This window comes from Anopheles nili, chromosome 3 (assembly GCF_943737925.1).
Source record: "Anopheles nili chromosome 3, idAnoNiliSN_F5_01, whole genome shotgun sequence".
Classification (NCBI taxonomy): Eukaryota; Metazoa; Arthropoda; class Insecta; order Diptera; family Culicidae; genus Anopheles; species Anopheles nili.
Genome location: NC_071292.1, coordinates 66,283,433 through 66,298,234, shown reverse-complemented (window position 1 = coordinate 66,298,234; position 14,802 = coordinate 66,283,433). Strand labels below are relative to the sequence as shown.

Sequence of the window (14,802 nt, the reverse complement as noted above, 5' to 3'; positions counted from 1 at the left end):
AACACGGTGGGCCAAAGCGTGCAGCATCAACATGCTGATCGCGGTACTGGTATTCATCCTTGGAAGCTGCATTGCCGTGGTGTTGCTGCGAGATTACCAGTCCACAAAAACGGATGGCTATCAGGCCGCGAAACGATACCCCGGTGGAAGGATGATTCCAGTGTTTGGGAATTTATTCGAGCTGCTGTTCAAAAACCCCGGTAGGTGAAACACCTTGAGCGGAATGCCCTTCGGATGTAACGACTCCCGTTCATGCCTTTCCAGTGCAGACGTTCACTTACGCTCGCGAGAATGCGGCACGTTTCCGGGCGTCCTATCGCCAGTGGATCGATGGGAAAGTGATACTTAACATCATACGCATCAAGGAGGCCGAGAAGATTCTCTCCAGCACCCAGCACACCAGGAAGAGCATCCTGTACAAGTTCCTACACCCGCTGATGGGTGATGGATTACTGTGCAGCAAAGGGCTCAAATGGCAGCAACGACGGCGTATCCTAACACCGGCATTCCACTTCAATATACTGCCGAAGTTTTTGACCATTTTCCAGGAGGAAAGCGAAAAACTCGTAAAACAGTTGGGTGGCCTTGCAGATGGCGTGCAAGAGATAGTGCTGCAGTCCATCGTGACGAGTTTTGCGCTGCACACAATTTGTGGTAATTGTCGTTCTGATTGCATCGCAGTGTACGAAAAGAATTTTAATGGATCGATCTTCTGTTCGATAGAAACCGCCATGGGTGTAAAGCTGGACGCGTATAATGAGGCAGATGAGTATAAGAAAAAGGTGTACGAAGTAGGTGAAATGCTGGTCCACCGTACCATGTCCCCGTGGTTGTACAACGATCGAGTGTATCGCCTGCTGGGTTACGAAGGACCACTAGCAGAATCGTTGAAGCCCATACACCACTTCACCCGCAGCATTATTCAGCAACGTCGGCAAAATTTCCAAGCCCTCCAGCAAGCGGACAGTCAAAGTGAAGAGAACATGTAATAACTCTTTCACCCGTTGGGTGTATGATCGTTTTTTACGGGAAAAGTTTTGTTTTATCCTTTGCCCCCTCCAAACAGGTACTTTGGGAGTAAGCAACGTTACGCGATGCTGGACACCTTACTTTCTGCGGAAGCCAAACAACAGATCGACGAGGACGGCATACGGGAAGAAGTCGACACTTTTATGTTCGAAGGACACGATACAACGGCAGCGGCGATCATGTTCACGATCGTACTGTTAGCGATCGAACAGGAAGCACAGGATCGTTGTTACAAGGAGATAAATGAGCTGCTGGAGCAAAACTCCGCAAGTAGCGATCCTGTAAGACTCTCCGTGCAAGATTACCAGAACCTTCCGTACCTGGAACGTGTGATCAAAGAATCCCTCCGGCTGTATCCACCGGTTGCATTCATCTCGCGAGCCACCACGGGAGAGCTGGTTGTGGGTAAGGATCACTTTCATTTCACACGCTTCACGCAAACCTTTGGTAGGGCTCTTACAATGATCTTCGGTGTCACGGACATACTCCACAGATGGAACTACATTTCCGCACAACACGATCACGCATATCCACATCTACGATCTGCACCGCGATCCGGAGCAATTTCCCGACCCAGAGCGTTTCGATCCTGATCGGTTTCTACCGGAGGTGGCTGAGAAACGGAATCCCTACGCGTACGTTCCATTCAGTGCCGGTCCCAGGAACTGCATTGGGCAGAAGTTTGCGCTACTTGAGATTAAAACGGTGCTGGTAGCGTTGTTGCTGAGCTTCCGTTTGGTACCGGTGACGCGGCGTGAAGAGATCGTTTTCATGGCGGATCTTGTGTTGCGAGCGAAAACTCCCCTCAAGGTGCGACTGCAACGTCGTTAAGCCATCCACTTTATTGTGATCATGCAGTCATTCAGTTAAATTGGGGTAGTATTACTATAGGTTTTGTAATGTGGCACCTACTGGCTAGGCGAGATGAGATACGGAGGGATATTGTGGAAATATAACATACTGGATGATCGATTTAACAACAAGTGATCGATCTAGAATTACATGAACATGAATTACATGAATCTTCTGTTTATCATCGGGTGATAGTTGAATGAGGAGTCCTTCTCGACCTTTGCGCTGCACTATATGCGCTTCCGTAATGCAATGATCGACGTCTGTGATAGAAAGTGCATAATTCTTATCAGCTGCACTCATTAACAATCTGCCCGAGATTCTAGATGGAAAAGCTGCTGCAAGCGATTCAGTTTTCAAAATGACACTCGATTGGAAAGTGGTGCCTCCGTCAGTGCTAATTCCAGCCATCCTCGTTGTGATCCTGCTTGTGCTTTGGTTCGTGTGGGATCTGCTCGATAAAAGAGGCCCTATCTATGCCGCCATTCGAAGTTATCCTGGTCCACCTGTTTGGCCGATGATCGGCACGATGTATCACACCCGTAGGCTTGATCCGGCCACGACATTCGATGCCTTCCGGTACTGGACCGCCCTGTACGGTGGTTCGTACAAGCTGTGGTTCAGCAGTCGCATTTTCTCGCTGAACATAACGCGCTGCCAGGAAGCGGAACCCTTTCTCAGTGGAGCTCGCAACACCGAGAAGAGTCTGCTGTATCGATTCCTGCACCCGTTCATCGGTATCGGGTTGCTGAACAGTGCCGGTTCGAAGTGGCACCAGCGAAGGCGCATTCTTACGCCCACGTTTCACTTCAACATCCTTAACGGGTTTCATCGGACGTTTTGTGAGGAAATCGAAAAGGTTGCTGCGCGTATCGATGACACGGGTAAGGTGGGAAATGCCGTAGAAGTTGACCTTCAATCAACCATGTCGCAGTTTACGCTGAATACGATTTGTGGTACGTATTGTTCGGGATTTTTCGCATTATTTCTGTGGATGAGCAGCGATAGGGGTTTTATTTTGCTTTTGCTCCCGACAAACAGAAACCTCCATGGGCGTGAAGCTGGACTGCATGGAAGGAGCGCGAGACTATCGCAATGGTCTCTACAAGGTCGGTGAAATGATGCTTAATCGAGCCGTACGGCTCTGGCTGTACGTAGACTTTATGTACCGCATCCTGGGCTACAAACGTGAGCTCGAGCGATTACTCAAGCCACTGCATCTCTTCACGATGGGAATCATAACCCAACGCCGCGAGCTGTTCCAGCAGGGCATGCTGAACGATCTGAGCACAACCGAAGAATCAACCGACGATCAGCCTTTATACAGCACGTCCTCGAGTGGGAAAAAGCGCTACGCCATGCTGGACACGCTGCTGGCCGCGGAAATGCGTAACCTCATCGATGAAACCGGCATCCGGGAGGAAGTCGACACGTTTACGTTCGAAGGACACGACACCACCGCGTCGGCACTCGTTTTCATTTTCCTAACGCTCTCCTGGGAACCTCACATTCAGCAGCGCCTGCATCAGGAACTACAGGACCTTCACGACGCGAAATGCGTTGGAGATTCGGGCCACTTTACACCGAACGATCTGAACTCGTTGAAGTTCTTCGATCGCGTCATCAAAGAATGCCTGCGAATGTGGCCACCGGTTGCGTTTATCTCGCGAACCGTCACCGACGAGATTCAGCTACCGGATGGGCGCATTATCCCTCGAGGTTGCATAGCGAACCTGCACATCTTCGATCTGCACCGTGATCCGGAACAATTTCCCGATCCGGAGCGGTTCGATCCGGATCGTTTCCTGCCGGAACGGGTAGCCGGTAGGAATCCTTACGCATACGTTCCGTTCAGCGCTGGTCAGCGGAATTGCATCGGGCAAAAGTATGCCATGCTGGAGCTAAAGTCGGCCGTTGCCTTTCTGGTGCTGCGTTATCGCATCCTGCCCGTTACGAAGCGCTCGGAAATTCGCTTCATCGCTGATCTGGTGCTGCGTGCGGCCACTCCACTGAAGGTTCGCTTCGAACGGCGGAATAGGGCGTGAGAACGGCGATGAGTTTGTTGCGTGAGTGGGTTATCATTTTTGCGGCGCTTATTTACGTCCAAAGGTTCGGATTCCCGGCGCTATCAGTTGACCGGCGGATAGAACTTGTACTTGTGCTTTTGCCGAGCTGATTACCAACTGTTGACAAACAATCGAAGGAGTGGGATAGTCTCCTCCCGAAGAAGGTTCTCATATGTCCTTGCAGGACATACCCACGATGTTCGGTGCTAAATATAGTTCACGTAGAATGTACACCACGCTGGTTCACATGAAAATGTGACTTATTTCACGCGCATAAAAGCCCCGAAAAAGCAACCCAGCGGATCAATCAACAGCAAAAACATATATTTCAGCGGATTATCAACGTCTTCGGGGGGGTCGATTGTGCACCGGCGAGGGTAGACCCACCCAAAATGACTACGTTTTAATCATCTGCACACCCTTGGGGTCAATTGTTGGGGCCTATCATATGGCCATTTTCGCATTCGTCATGCTGCCGTATCAACGGCAGCTCAAGAGCAAGGAAGCCCAGGAGCCGCTGTCTACAATCACATCCTGTATTTCTGCCGGTCCAAACCGATCGCGAGCGTTAGTTTCTTTACGCATCCCCAAAGAGATGGACATCGTAACCGTGGTGTTGCTGACGATAGTGCTTCTGCTCGTTCTGCTCGAGTTGCGTGTGCAATTTTCGATTCCATACCGTGCAGGGAAAAAGTATCCTGGCCCTAAAGCACTTCCGTTGCTTGGCAACGCACACAACCTACTCTTCAACGATCAACAGCGCACGTTCCAGCTGCCCCGTCGTTGGGCGGCACTGTACGGTGACACGTACAGGATACTGGTCCGGGGTTTGCTCAACCTAAACGCCATCCAGGCGAAGGATGTCGAACCGTTGCTCTCGAACCCGAAGCTCATCGATAAGGGACTGATCTATAGTTTGCTGCACGATTTCCTCGGTATTGGGTTGCTCAACAGTACCGGCTCGAAATGGCAACATCGGAGGCGCATTTTGACGCCCGCGTTTCACTTCAACATTTTGCCCAGCTTTTTGCTCACGTTCCAGGAAGAGTGTCGCAATTTGGTAGCGCAGTTGGGACAGTACGCCGATAAGGGTGCGCCAGTCGCGCTGCAACCGGTGGCAACCAAATTCACCCTCAACACGATTTGTGGTAAGCTTTTGCGCTGGTGTTGGAGTTAGAGAAAAATTGAACGTTTACGTTGCAACCCAGAAACGGCCATGGGCATAAAGCTGGACTCGATGACGCTGGCGAACGAGTACCGTAGCAGGATTGAAGCAATCGGTACCATGCTGCTCCAGCGGCTGATGAATCCCTGGCTGTTCGAGGAGTTCAACTATAAGATCACCGGATTGCATGCCAAATTTAAGAAGCTTCTTCAACCGGTGCACGCATTCACCAGGTCAATCATACAGCAGCGCCGTGAGCTGTTTCACCAGAACATCCAAAACATTGGTGACTTCACGGAGGAGAACATGTAAGCGTAAGCGTCGAGCGTAAGAAACGAATGTCTGTTGCATGATTCTTGCTCATCTTCTCAGTTATACGAACATTAAGCAACGGTACGCCATGCTGGACACGTTGCTGGCCGCTGAAGCGAAGGAACAAATCGACGAGGAAGGCATCCGCGAGGAGGTAGATACGTTTATGTTCGAAGGACACGACACGACGTCGGCTGCGATCATCTTCACGCTACTCCTGATTGCGCACAGCCCCGAGGTTCAGCAGCGTTTGTACGAGGAGCTACAGCAGATCGTATCCTCACGATCGGATTCCGACCACGAGGAGTTCACCCAGCGAGAGTACAACGAGCTGAAGTACATGGATATGGTGTTGAAGGAGTCACTACGGTTGTACCCACCGGTTCCCTTCATTTCTCGTAACATCTCCGAGGACACGATGTTTGGTGATCGTCTCGTGCCGAAGGACACGCTGTTCAATGTGCACATTTTCGATCTGCACCGTGACCCGGCTGTGTTTCCCGATCCAGAGCGGTTCGATCCGGATCGCTTTTTACCGGAAAATGTGGAAAAACGAAGCCCGTACGCGTACGTGCCGTTTAGTGCGGGCCCAAGGAACTGCATCGGCCAACGGTTTGCAATACTGGAGCTGAAGTCGGTACTGGTTGCGATACTGATGAGCTTCCGCGTGCTGCCGGTGACGAAACGCGAGGATGTGGTCTTTGTGGCGGATTTAATTTTGCGCACTAAGGACCCAATAATGGTTAAATTCGAACGGCGTTGTGCTTCAGGGCAACAAGCACGTTAGGTTTACTTTAAGGATACTCAAGCCTTATGGTGAGCATGAATAAAAGCATAGTATTAAGGCAGAGAAATAAAACTGGGACAAACCCTGAGTGGGTATGATACTGACAAAGTTAGGTGTTTATATTCAATTTTATTATATTAAGCTTACACACTCCCACTCTAGAGATATAGGTTGTACGTTTATGGATAAAATGCCGTTGAAACTGTCACGATGATCTTCCTTTTGATGATGCGATTTAATGATGTGGCTGAATGCCTTGTCCCATCTGCTGCTGGAGCTGTTGCTGAAGGGCAACGTTCTGATTCGGAACACCACCTCCGACCGTTTGCTGTGGACCGGAAGCTGCCACGGTTCCGCTCTGTCCCGGAGTGGGTATCCCTTGAGTAACGGCAGGTGCACCGGGTGTACCACCGGCAGACCCTCCCGTAACCGGTGCCACACTTTGCGCACCTTGCGTATTCTGATCGACACCAATTTCTTCCACGTTCAGGCGTGTGATGAATCGCAAACGCATCTGAAGGGCTGGCCGCAAACGCCGGATGATGGCTTCCAGCTCCGTTTTCATCGTGTCCCCGACGAACATATACTTGATGTGGTACAGCAAATCGCAGATCGGGTCCATGTACCGAAGCGCTTGCGTCGGTTGCCCTTTGTCCACCTGCTCGAGCAGTTCGTACAGCATCAGCGTAATATCTGACACGGCACGGGCTCGCTCCAAGCTCAAGCGATTCAGGAACGGCCCAACCACGTGACACAGATAGAGCAGCTGGTACTCGGTGTGTATCAACGGTTTCAGTTTCTCCTTGATGGATCTGCAAAAGATAGTAACAGGAATATTGTCATTAGATGCCGATTGGATTCTCCTGCACCGAGCCGCAACCTACTCAGTAATGGTGGCCAACTGGCCGATGCTGAAATGGTGAAAGATGCTATGCACTATTGCTAGCACCGTTACGTAGCTTCTATCGAGCATCGCTTCCTTCACGACCTTAAAGTTGAACATCTCGAACGGACTCTGCCGGTAGTTCCACTCTTTCATTGCCTTGGAGTTGAGAGCTTCCTGCATTCGTTCGTAAATGACGCTCCAGTACGCTTCCGGCAGTGCCGCCATGATCAACCCAATCGTGTTGGTCCAGTTGTGAATTACGGCATTCGGCACGACCGTGTAGCCCTTGACCAGCACGTCGATGATGCTGTTTGCCACCACGTTCGGACCTACTGGCAATCCAAGCAGCTCAACGCACGTAACGTAAAGACCATGGGCCGGTGGATTAGGGAATTCATTGAAGCGCCAATCCGTGCCTGAAAATATATTTTTTCCATCCATAGCTGTGGGGAGAAGAATAGAGTGGATGGCATAGCTAAGGAAAAAGAATCTCTTCACCCTTCCAAAAGAATATGGAGCAGTGGAATAATGAACTGAATGGGTTGCATAAAAGGATACTGTCTTGCATGCGGCGCACTAGGTTCACGTAGTAGCTTAATTCCGGCACCCAGTTAACGTTGTCCGTTTCTTTCGTCATGATGTATGCCTGATAGGCTTCGGTTAGAGCCCAGTTTTCAGGCCGCACATCCTTCAGGGATCCCACAACTGTACCAACCTAATGAAGGGAGAAACAAAAACAAATCAATCGAGGCAATTTTTTCGAACAGGATTTGCAACTTCACGTAAAACACTTACCAGCCGTTTCTTCAATTGTGGACGATCACGCAGCTTACGCTCGTAATAGTGCAGCGTGTTGTACAGGTAAGTGATGGGACGATCGTGGAATTTGTACAACGATCCTAGATGATCGAGAATGACGTCGAGTGTTTTGCTCAGCTGCGTCGGTACCTCTAGGTAACGGTGCACGATGATATCCAGCACTGGCAAGAACCGCAAGCAAACATTTCCGAAGTACACCGGCAGCGAAGGATGCGAAACGGACTCATCCGGGGCGAACTTCTCCGGAAACTTCTGATGGAACGCCAGATGACGCTCGTGCCAGTTGTTCTGCTTCCAGTGCTCCGGGGAGTTGATTGTGATGAACTCCTGCACCCGATTGCGAAACTCGGTTGTCTTGAGCAGCAACAGCTGAATGATGTAGAAGCTGACCTGCGCCTCGTTGCCATCCAGCGTTCGTAGGATCAAGCAGAGCACCAACCGATCGATCGTAACGATATTATACTTCCAGATCATGTCGTTTATCGTGTCAACGCACTTGTTGACGTGTGCTCCTCCAATAGAGTTGGCAACCTCGAAGAGCAAATAGTCGCACAGTTTCCGGAGATGGGTCGAAAGAGCACGAGCTCCAATGCGCTCCAGAATTCTTAAATTAGAAGAAGAAAATTTCAATTTTTCCTTTAACTTCTAACCAATTGGCTATGGCAATGAGCGACTCACTTGTACGCCACCGGACTGATCCCGTCCGTTTCGATGATCATCTTAAACACCAAGCACAGGAAGAGTGGAGGGTTCACCGTCATCCCGAAATGAGCGATGATGTCGTTTTCGTTCGTCATCGACGCCCAGTTGCGGTACTCTTCGTCGACCGTCTTCTTCAGCAGCTGCTTGCTTTCCTTCGGTATGTTGTGCTGCATGAAGAATTCGTTCAATACCGGTGGAAAACAGAACAGCGTGTGCTGTGGCCAAGCGTGCGGGGTGTTGAGCATGATGTTCTGCAGCAAATCCTTGCACCACGCACTGGACTGCGGATCGTTGCCGGTGCCGGTGATGTGCATGGAACGGGCAAGCGTTAGAATGAGCGCACGGTTTAGCTCTTCACTTTCACCGGACACGATGTTACCCGGCGGTTTTGGTTCGCTCACGTAGCGAGACAGTTGCGCCTGCACTTCCACCGAACCGAGGCCGATAATGAGACGCAGAGCCGTAGATTCCACGCTGTCAGGTTGTAAGAGAGAATCAATTAATAGAAAAATATCGCAACAAGTGTGCTTTCGATGTACCGACTCACCAGGAGTGCAACTGCATCTGATTCGTATGTGGTACCGATGCCAGGGAGTGCAAATGGGTCAGTAACTGCACCCGGTAGTGCGAATGGATGTGATGCATCCGGTAGGAGAACATTTCCAGCAGCGTGTAAAGGATTCCCCACGCTTGCGATTTGAACACCTGCGGCAGCAGTTGCCCCAAAAAGCCTTTAATGCCCAGCGACTCAATTTCGGTGTACACGAGTAATCGGGAATACGTTTCCACCAGAGCCGGTGCCATGTTGTTCCCGTTCGGAATGGAGCTTTTGTTTTGGGCCTGCTTTATCATGTGCATCACAATGCTGTGTATCAGCGACATTTTGCTGTGTATCGTCAAGCTATCCAGCACTCGCATCGAAAGCGGAGCCGTCGGAAGCGGCTGAACGCCACTGCCCACCATATTTGCTTGCGGGTTTTTGCTGTTACCGAGAATCGTGTCGATGAGTGCCTGCATCGGGCGCGAGAAATAATCCGTCTGCGTCGAGTAGGCGTTACATAGCAGCGCAAACCGATACTCCGAACCCATGAACAGCGTCGGGTTGTTGCTGGGCATTGCGAGATGATTCAAGTACTCGAAGTGCAACCGCAGCGCGATCGGTATCGGCCGGTTGATGTTGTAGCTCTCCGTTTGGGCGCGTTTTATCAGATGAATCCAGATGCACGTCGGGGCCATCTGGTGCGTGCAGTAAGGATTGTTATAATCCGGCACGGGCAGCGGTTCCTTCTCCGGATACAGTATATCGTACAGCTTCAGTATCGGCAGGAAGTTCAGTATCGAGTGCTTCTGGATGCTGCCCGAGATGTACTGCAAAAACACCCACATCAGGTGGTCGCGGCCTCGACGTAGATTTCGCACGGCCAACTTTTCGTGCAGCGTGTTCACGATGTTCTGAAACGTGGCGAACTGAAACAGAACGAAGTAGATCAGTTGAGAGCTGAGATGCAACCAGATCCACTGCGTGTGGCTGCAATCGTTGTCGTGTTCGGTCATTCCCGTTCCAGCCGCATTTTGGCCCTGAGATCCTTCCTTTTCCGAGTACTCCATCGCGTTCAGTACCAGCCACACGAGCTGCTCCTCGAGAGCAGCACACTTTTGCTTCTGTTGCTTCTGAAAGTTAAGCATCGAGCACACCATGTCCCGGGAGTAGGGCTGCTGCAACACGAACCGCAACAAACGTGCTTGTGGCTGTAACAGTTCCTCATCGTACGGCAAGTTACCACGGAGGGTGAGTTTCAGCGAATCCGGATCAAGCTTCCACGGTATTATCAAGTTGTCAGCGTACGACGAATGCTCTACGATCGGAAGCATGCTCGAGTGACCGATGATCGAAAGCATCTGTGCAACGGACACAAACTCTTCGATGAAGTTTGCTGTCAGGTTGGACACGCGCCAGTGCATGTTCTGGTAGTCTGCTTTCTTGATTTCGTTGATAATAAAGTAAGCCGGCAGCAGGCACGCATTCCGGTTAAAAATGTGCTCGATCAGTTCGAGCAACTCGAGCAGCTGGGGCAATATGTTGACACTAACGTTTACGGGAAACGAGAGGGCCTTCTCCTTGCAGCATTTCATTATTTCTCGCACACCCTTATAGTCCACGCCGCCGATCACCTTCCGTATCAGTTGGAATGCCTCAATCCAGAAGCACGGATTTTTGTATACCAGCTTATCCGAGCCCATCAGTTGGTCGCACAATAGTTTGGCTGGGATGATGTTCAACGCCACCATTCGGTTCATCACTTGCAGGTAATTGTGCACCCGGTTCTGGTGGTTTACGGTGGCCACGTAGCCGAGGTAGCTTCGAATTGATGCCTCCTTAGCTTCTGGTGTCATCGCACCGAAGAGGGTTCCAATTTTTTTGTAGCCCTCCTCGGTGCGTTTTTTCTGTTCTTCCTCATCGAAGCTGGGTACGATATTTTTGTCCTCCTGAAATATTTGCAGAGTTTATAGTTTAGTAATACCAAGCGAATGATTGATGGTAACTCAACTACGCATTTCAAACAATGCTACTCACCAAAACTTCTTCGAAAAGCTTCACTATCCTTAATTCTGCAGACATTTTGATCAGGTTACAAATTTGTTTTGTTACAACAGTAGCAGATAACTGTTTTATTACTACCGCATCACCTCTCCACTTTCTGAGCACCGGTAAGCAAGCAGAAGCCGGCTAGCTTATTCAACTTTATACAATCCAAAATTTAGGACGTAAAGTTGATGTTATTGTACTCAGTAATCTGTTACAGATATTGCTACATTCGTACGTGAAACACAATAACAAATTCACAAGCCAAACATCCCAAAAATACTAAAACACAAACAGCAATCAGTAACAGTAGGAAGTTCTTTTATCCATCAATTCCATAAGCCAGTTTTAATAGCAAATGCGCTATGTTAAATGTCTTCCTCAACTGGTTACACGTTATTGTTACAATTCGCACAGAAATACACAACAAAATTAAAGTTAAAACTTAGTTAAATTCTACATCGTCTGGTTGTTGACATCCGATCAAAACAATTGCGCACGTACAGGCGTACACACATAGGAACAAGCATTTTGACAATACCGGCTCCTGCTGTGTGCTGTCTAAATACAGCCTTTTGAACGCGGAACTGTCTAACTTGTATCCGTTACAAAATTGTAATTTACAAAGCGGAAAACAATATTGTATTTTAAGTATTCAAGAGTCATGGAACACTTATAACAAACCTGATTCTGCTATTTTGTTATCTAATTGTGACTTTACATTTGAAGAATACTCCAACCAACAGGCACAATTTTGAACAACAAGAGCCCCTTTAAACCCAGGAAGATACTGTAATTATTTCCTACAACTTATTAAAATTCAATAAGGTCTGTGTAAATTTGATCATTATTGTTCATCACATGTTATTTGATACGATTCCATTCACTTTGATACGTATAATTTTGAAGAAGTCCGTGTTAGTTTTTAGAACACAGTTTTAGAACATATCTTAAAAACATCGAGATGAACGCGTACATTCCAAAGAATTGGATTGATAGACTAGATACCGAATAACATCTCATAGTAGATGAAACAATACAAACTCTATGCTAAATCGAATGATTCTCCATTCAACAGCGTAGATACAAAAATGTGGCAAAGAACCTACGAAATGGGTCACGTTGTGGGTCATTGTCTTGTGCCCTGAACATCGTCATCGGTTTTATTCCACTCGGCGCCACCACTGCAAAGATGCTTAAGATAGCTGAGAAGGCGCTATTTGCAATTCATCACTCTCGACGAAACCTTCTGATTAAGCATTTTGGTTAATCTAATCACGTTGCAAATGATCTGCAACGCGTGTTCGCGAATGTGTTTATCTTGATATCATTTTTCAGTGCCCTAGAGCACACGAAAACACTTGTTCCTCGCTATTTTCTCGTACACCGCGAATCGACTTCATAATGAGCCCGACCGCAACCAGAATGACTGTGGATGATCGCGATCGTCATGCAAAACTTCACCCGGGAATTGCTACTACAGTCGTTTCACCTACAAACAAGGATGATCGCATTGGGATCTTAAAATTACTAGGCAAATATGCTGCAAAACTTTTAGTATGGTTCTTTGTTGATCTTTAAAAAGACCTTTGACATGGTAAATTGAACAAAAAATCTATGGATGAATTTTTAACAAAATGAAATAAATCGTCCGCTGTCATCAGTAATCGCGATCGCTTCGTTTTGACGCTAAGCTACGTCTCTGGTATGGTTTTCGTTCCTTCCAAAAATACGCAGGAAAACCGCTTCAATCCGTTTTCGGGCGGTATTTGAGCCAACATTTTGCAACCAGCCTGCATGTCACGGGTGAAGATGCCTTTTTCTTCTCTCACTTCTCTTTCCACGCAAGGGACGCAGAGCAGAAAGACCCGGGTGTGACCCATCGGACCGGTCTGCTGGGAGCAAAAGGGGGTTGAGATCGGAGACCCCGAATCGTCATCATCACGATGGCCAACAGTTTGGAGCGTATTTGGAGCTTCGGTCTCGGCAACAACACGGCGTCGCGGCTTCAGACCAGTTGTTGAAAGTGTGTCCGAGAACGTGACGTGAAATGAAGATGATGATCGCGCCGATGATGAAGCACTCGGATCCTGCTTGGTGGCCCACCGGGAGCAGCGAAGAAGCTGGCCAGCCCAGCTATTAGATAGAACCCGATGCCCTTCCCGGCCGCGATCATCCCTTGCCACCCCTGGCACGGTGAGGATCGCCGCGGGGCAGAGCGAGGATCCAGGAGAAAGATGAACGAAACTAAAAAAAAAGAAAAACGTTACAAAATAAAACCAGAGGAAACATTTCGAATGCTCGGCACATTCGGTGGTTGCCGGCGAGAAGCGAACGGCCAGTGCGGTTTGGACCGCCGTACGAAAACATCGAAGCCTGTGGAAAGAAGGACAAGAAAGCGGCCATGGCCTGCAGGCCAAGAAACGCAGGAACACGGGCCCGGAGATAAAAAAAAGGCACGTATGCGAGCGAGAAAGACCAACCCAAGTGAGCAATCGGAGGAACGGAATAAATAACCTGTTTTCCTACCTGTCTGTCTCGGGTGATGTAGCCGTGATTTTAGTACCGATCGCTTGCATATACCAGCGCACACACACCCACACACGCACGTGCTTGATCGCGCACGCACACGTGTGTTCTGGGATGTAATAGAATAAATGAAAAAAAAGAAACTAAATGGTGCCCTGCGCAGGGCGCGTCGTGGGCGATAAGATTATACGAATGCGGGTTTATCATTGAGATAATTATGTTTGCTGCGAATGTAAAAAGATCGTAAAAAAGTAGCATACAAATGAAAACTCATGGCAGTGTGTTCTGCATTGTTTGAATGCGGTCATGAATATATATTCTAATGTTTTAAAGCGATCTCCAAATGGCGAAACGCGCCTTGATCGCTTCTGCCAAGCGTTCCCGGTCTCTGGTTATGTGACACGAAGGGAGCGATGTAAAATCGGTATATAAGAATCCATGCGGCGAGCGATCGAGCTGCTACGAAAGCGAGAGGGCAGGAGAGTGAGCGAGCTAGCGAATGGTGGAACATGGTCCGCACCTGTACGCGGGGATAAGCGATCTTGAAAGCGATCTGGAAGCGATCTTGCGTATTGGAAATTAACTTTCGGCTCCTCGTACGAGGATGGGCCGCAGAACAAAAGATAACATCCTGTTAAGGATGAATATGTTTTTTTTTAAAGTGCAAATTGTACGATCAACGCATCCTTCATGCTCGACTGGAAAACGAAAACTAACCTCTGAAAAGTACTATATTTTATAATCCTCTCCCAACCATTGGCTACATAAAACGGAATATGCTCATGGCGACAACGCTTAACAGGTTTGCATGGAATTGCTTCCCTCCCAGTGCCATGTAGTGCCTCGGGCAGCCCGTATTTTACTCACATAATACTACAAACGGTAGTAAAGCGTGTGGATACGCGAGATAGAACTCACCCCTGGCGTATCGCAAAACATTGGCGTACGCGGTTCGAACTCCCCAATCATTCCACCCTTATTTCGCATCCCCTTCCAACACACACACACACACATACGGGCGCTACTAAAGCGCTTGGCGCTCACGTTGCGTTTCGCGATTAGACGGGTCAA

General features: G+C 48.8%; 3 protein-coding genes across 3 annotated transcripts; 2 read left to right on the top strand and 1 right to left on the bottom strand.

Annotated features, from left to right (window-relative positions):
- The first annotated feature begins 31 nt into the window (after positions 1–31).
- Positions 32–4,149, top strand: LOC128724838 (uncharacterized). The gene is made up of 7 exons (XM_053818560.1): positions 32–200; positions 265–654; positions 724–985; positions 1,067–1,434; positions 1,523–1,855; positions 2,289–2,837; positions 2,923–4,149. The coding sequence occupies exons 1-7, from the start codon at positions 32–34 to the stop codon at positions 3,924–3,926; spliced, it is 3,075 nt and encodes a 1,024-aa protein (XP_053674535.1). The 3' UTR covers positions 3,927–4,149.
- Positions 4,150–4,521: 372 nt separating this feature from the next.
- Positions 4,522–6,310, top strand: LOC128726323 (probable cytochrome P450 4ac1). The gene is made up of 3 exons (XM_053820125.1): positions 4,522–5,095; positions 5,156–5,420; positions 5,485–6,310. Exons 1-3 carry the CDS (start codon positions 4,543–4,545, stop codon positions 6,209–6,211), a joined length of 1,545 nt encoding a protein of 514 aa, XP_053676100.1. The 5' UTR covers positions 4,522–4,542; the 3' UTR covers positions 6,212–6,310.
- Positions 6,311–6,394: 84 nt separating this feature from the next.
- On the bottom strand, positions 6,395–11,238 carry LOC128726322 (mediator of RNA polymerase II transcription subunit 23). Its single transcript, XM_053820124.1, has 7 exons — positions 11,194–11,238; positions 9,166–11,105; positions 8,595–9,092; positions 7,893–8,520; positions 7,656–7,812; positions 7,096–7,540; positions 6,395–7,023 (listed from the first exon to the last, which is right to left on the bottom strand). The coding sequence occupies exons 1-7, from the start codon at positions 11,236–11,238 to the stop codon at positions 6,447–6,449; spliced, it is 4,290 nt and encodes a 1,429-aa protein (XP_053676099.1). The 3' UTR covers positions 6,395–6,446.
- Between the last annotated feature and the right edge of the window lie 3,564 nt (positions 11,239–14,802).

Coding starts and splice junctions, on each gene's coding strand:
- LOC128726323 (XM_053820125.1), top strand. CDS start 4,543: ATGGACATCGTAACCGTGGTGTTGCTGACGATAGTGCTTCTGCTCGTT. Junction 5,096..5,155: donor CACCCTCAACACGATTTGTG/GTAAGCTTTTGC, acceptor GTTGCAACCCAG/AAACGGCCATGGGCATAAAG. Junction 5,421..5,484: donor GACTTCACGGAGGAGAACAT/GTAAGCGTAAGC, acceptor TCATCTTCTCAG/TTATACGAACATTAAGCAAC.
- LOC128724838 (XM_053818560.1), top strand. CDS start 32: ATGCTGATCGCGGTACTGGTATTCATCCTTGGAAGCTGCATTGCCGTG. Junction 201..264: donor GCTGCTGTTCAAAAACCCCG/GTAGGTGAAACA, acceptor ATGCCTTTCCAG/TGCAGACGTTCACTTACGCT. Junction 1,435..1,522: donor CACGGGAGAGCTGGTTGTGG/GTAAGGATCACT, acceptor CATACTCCACAG/ATGGAACTACATTTCCGCAC.
- LOC128726322 (XM_053820124.1), bottom strand. CDS start 11,238: ATGTCTGCAGAATTAAGGATAGTGAAGCTTTTCGAAGAAGTTTTG. Junction 11,106..11,193: donor AGCTTTTCGAAGAAGTTTTG/GTGAGTAGCATT, acceptor CAAATATTTCAG/GAGGACAAAAATATCGTACC. Junction 7,541..7,655: donor AGTGCGCCGCATGCAAGACA/GTATCCTTTTAT, acceptor TTCTCCCCACAG/CTATGGATGGAAAAAATATA.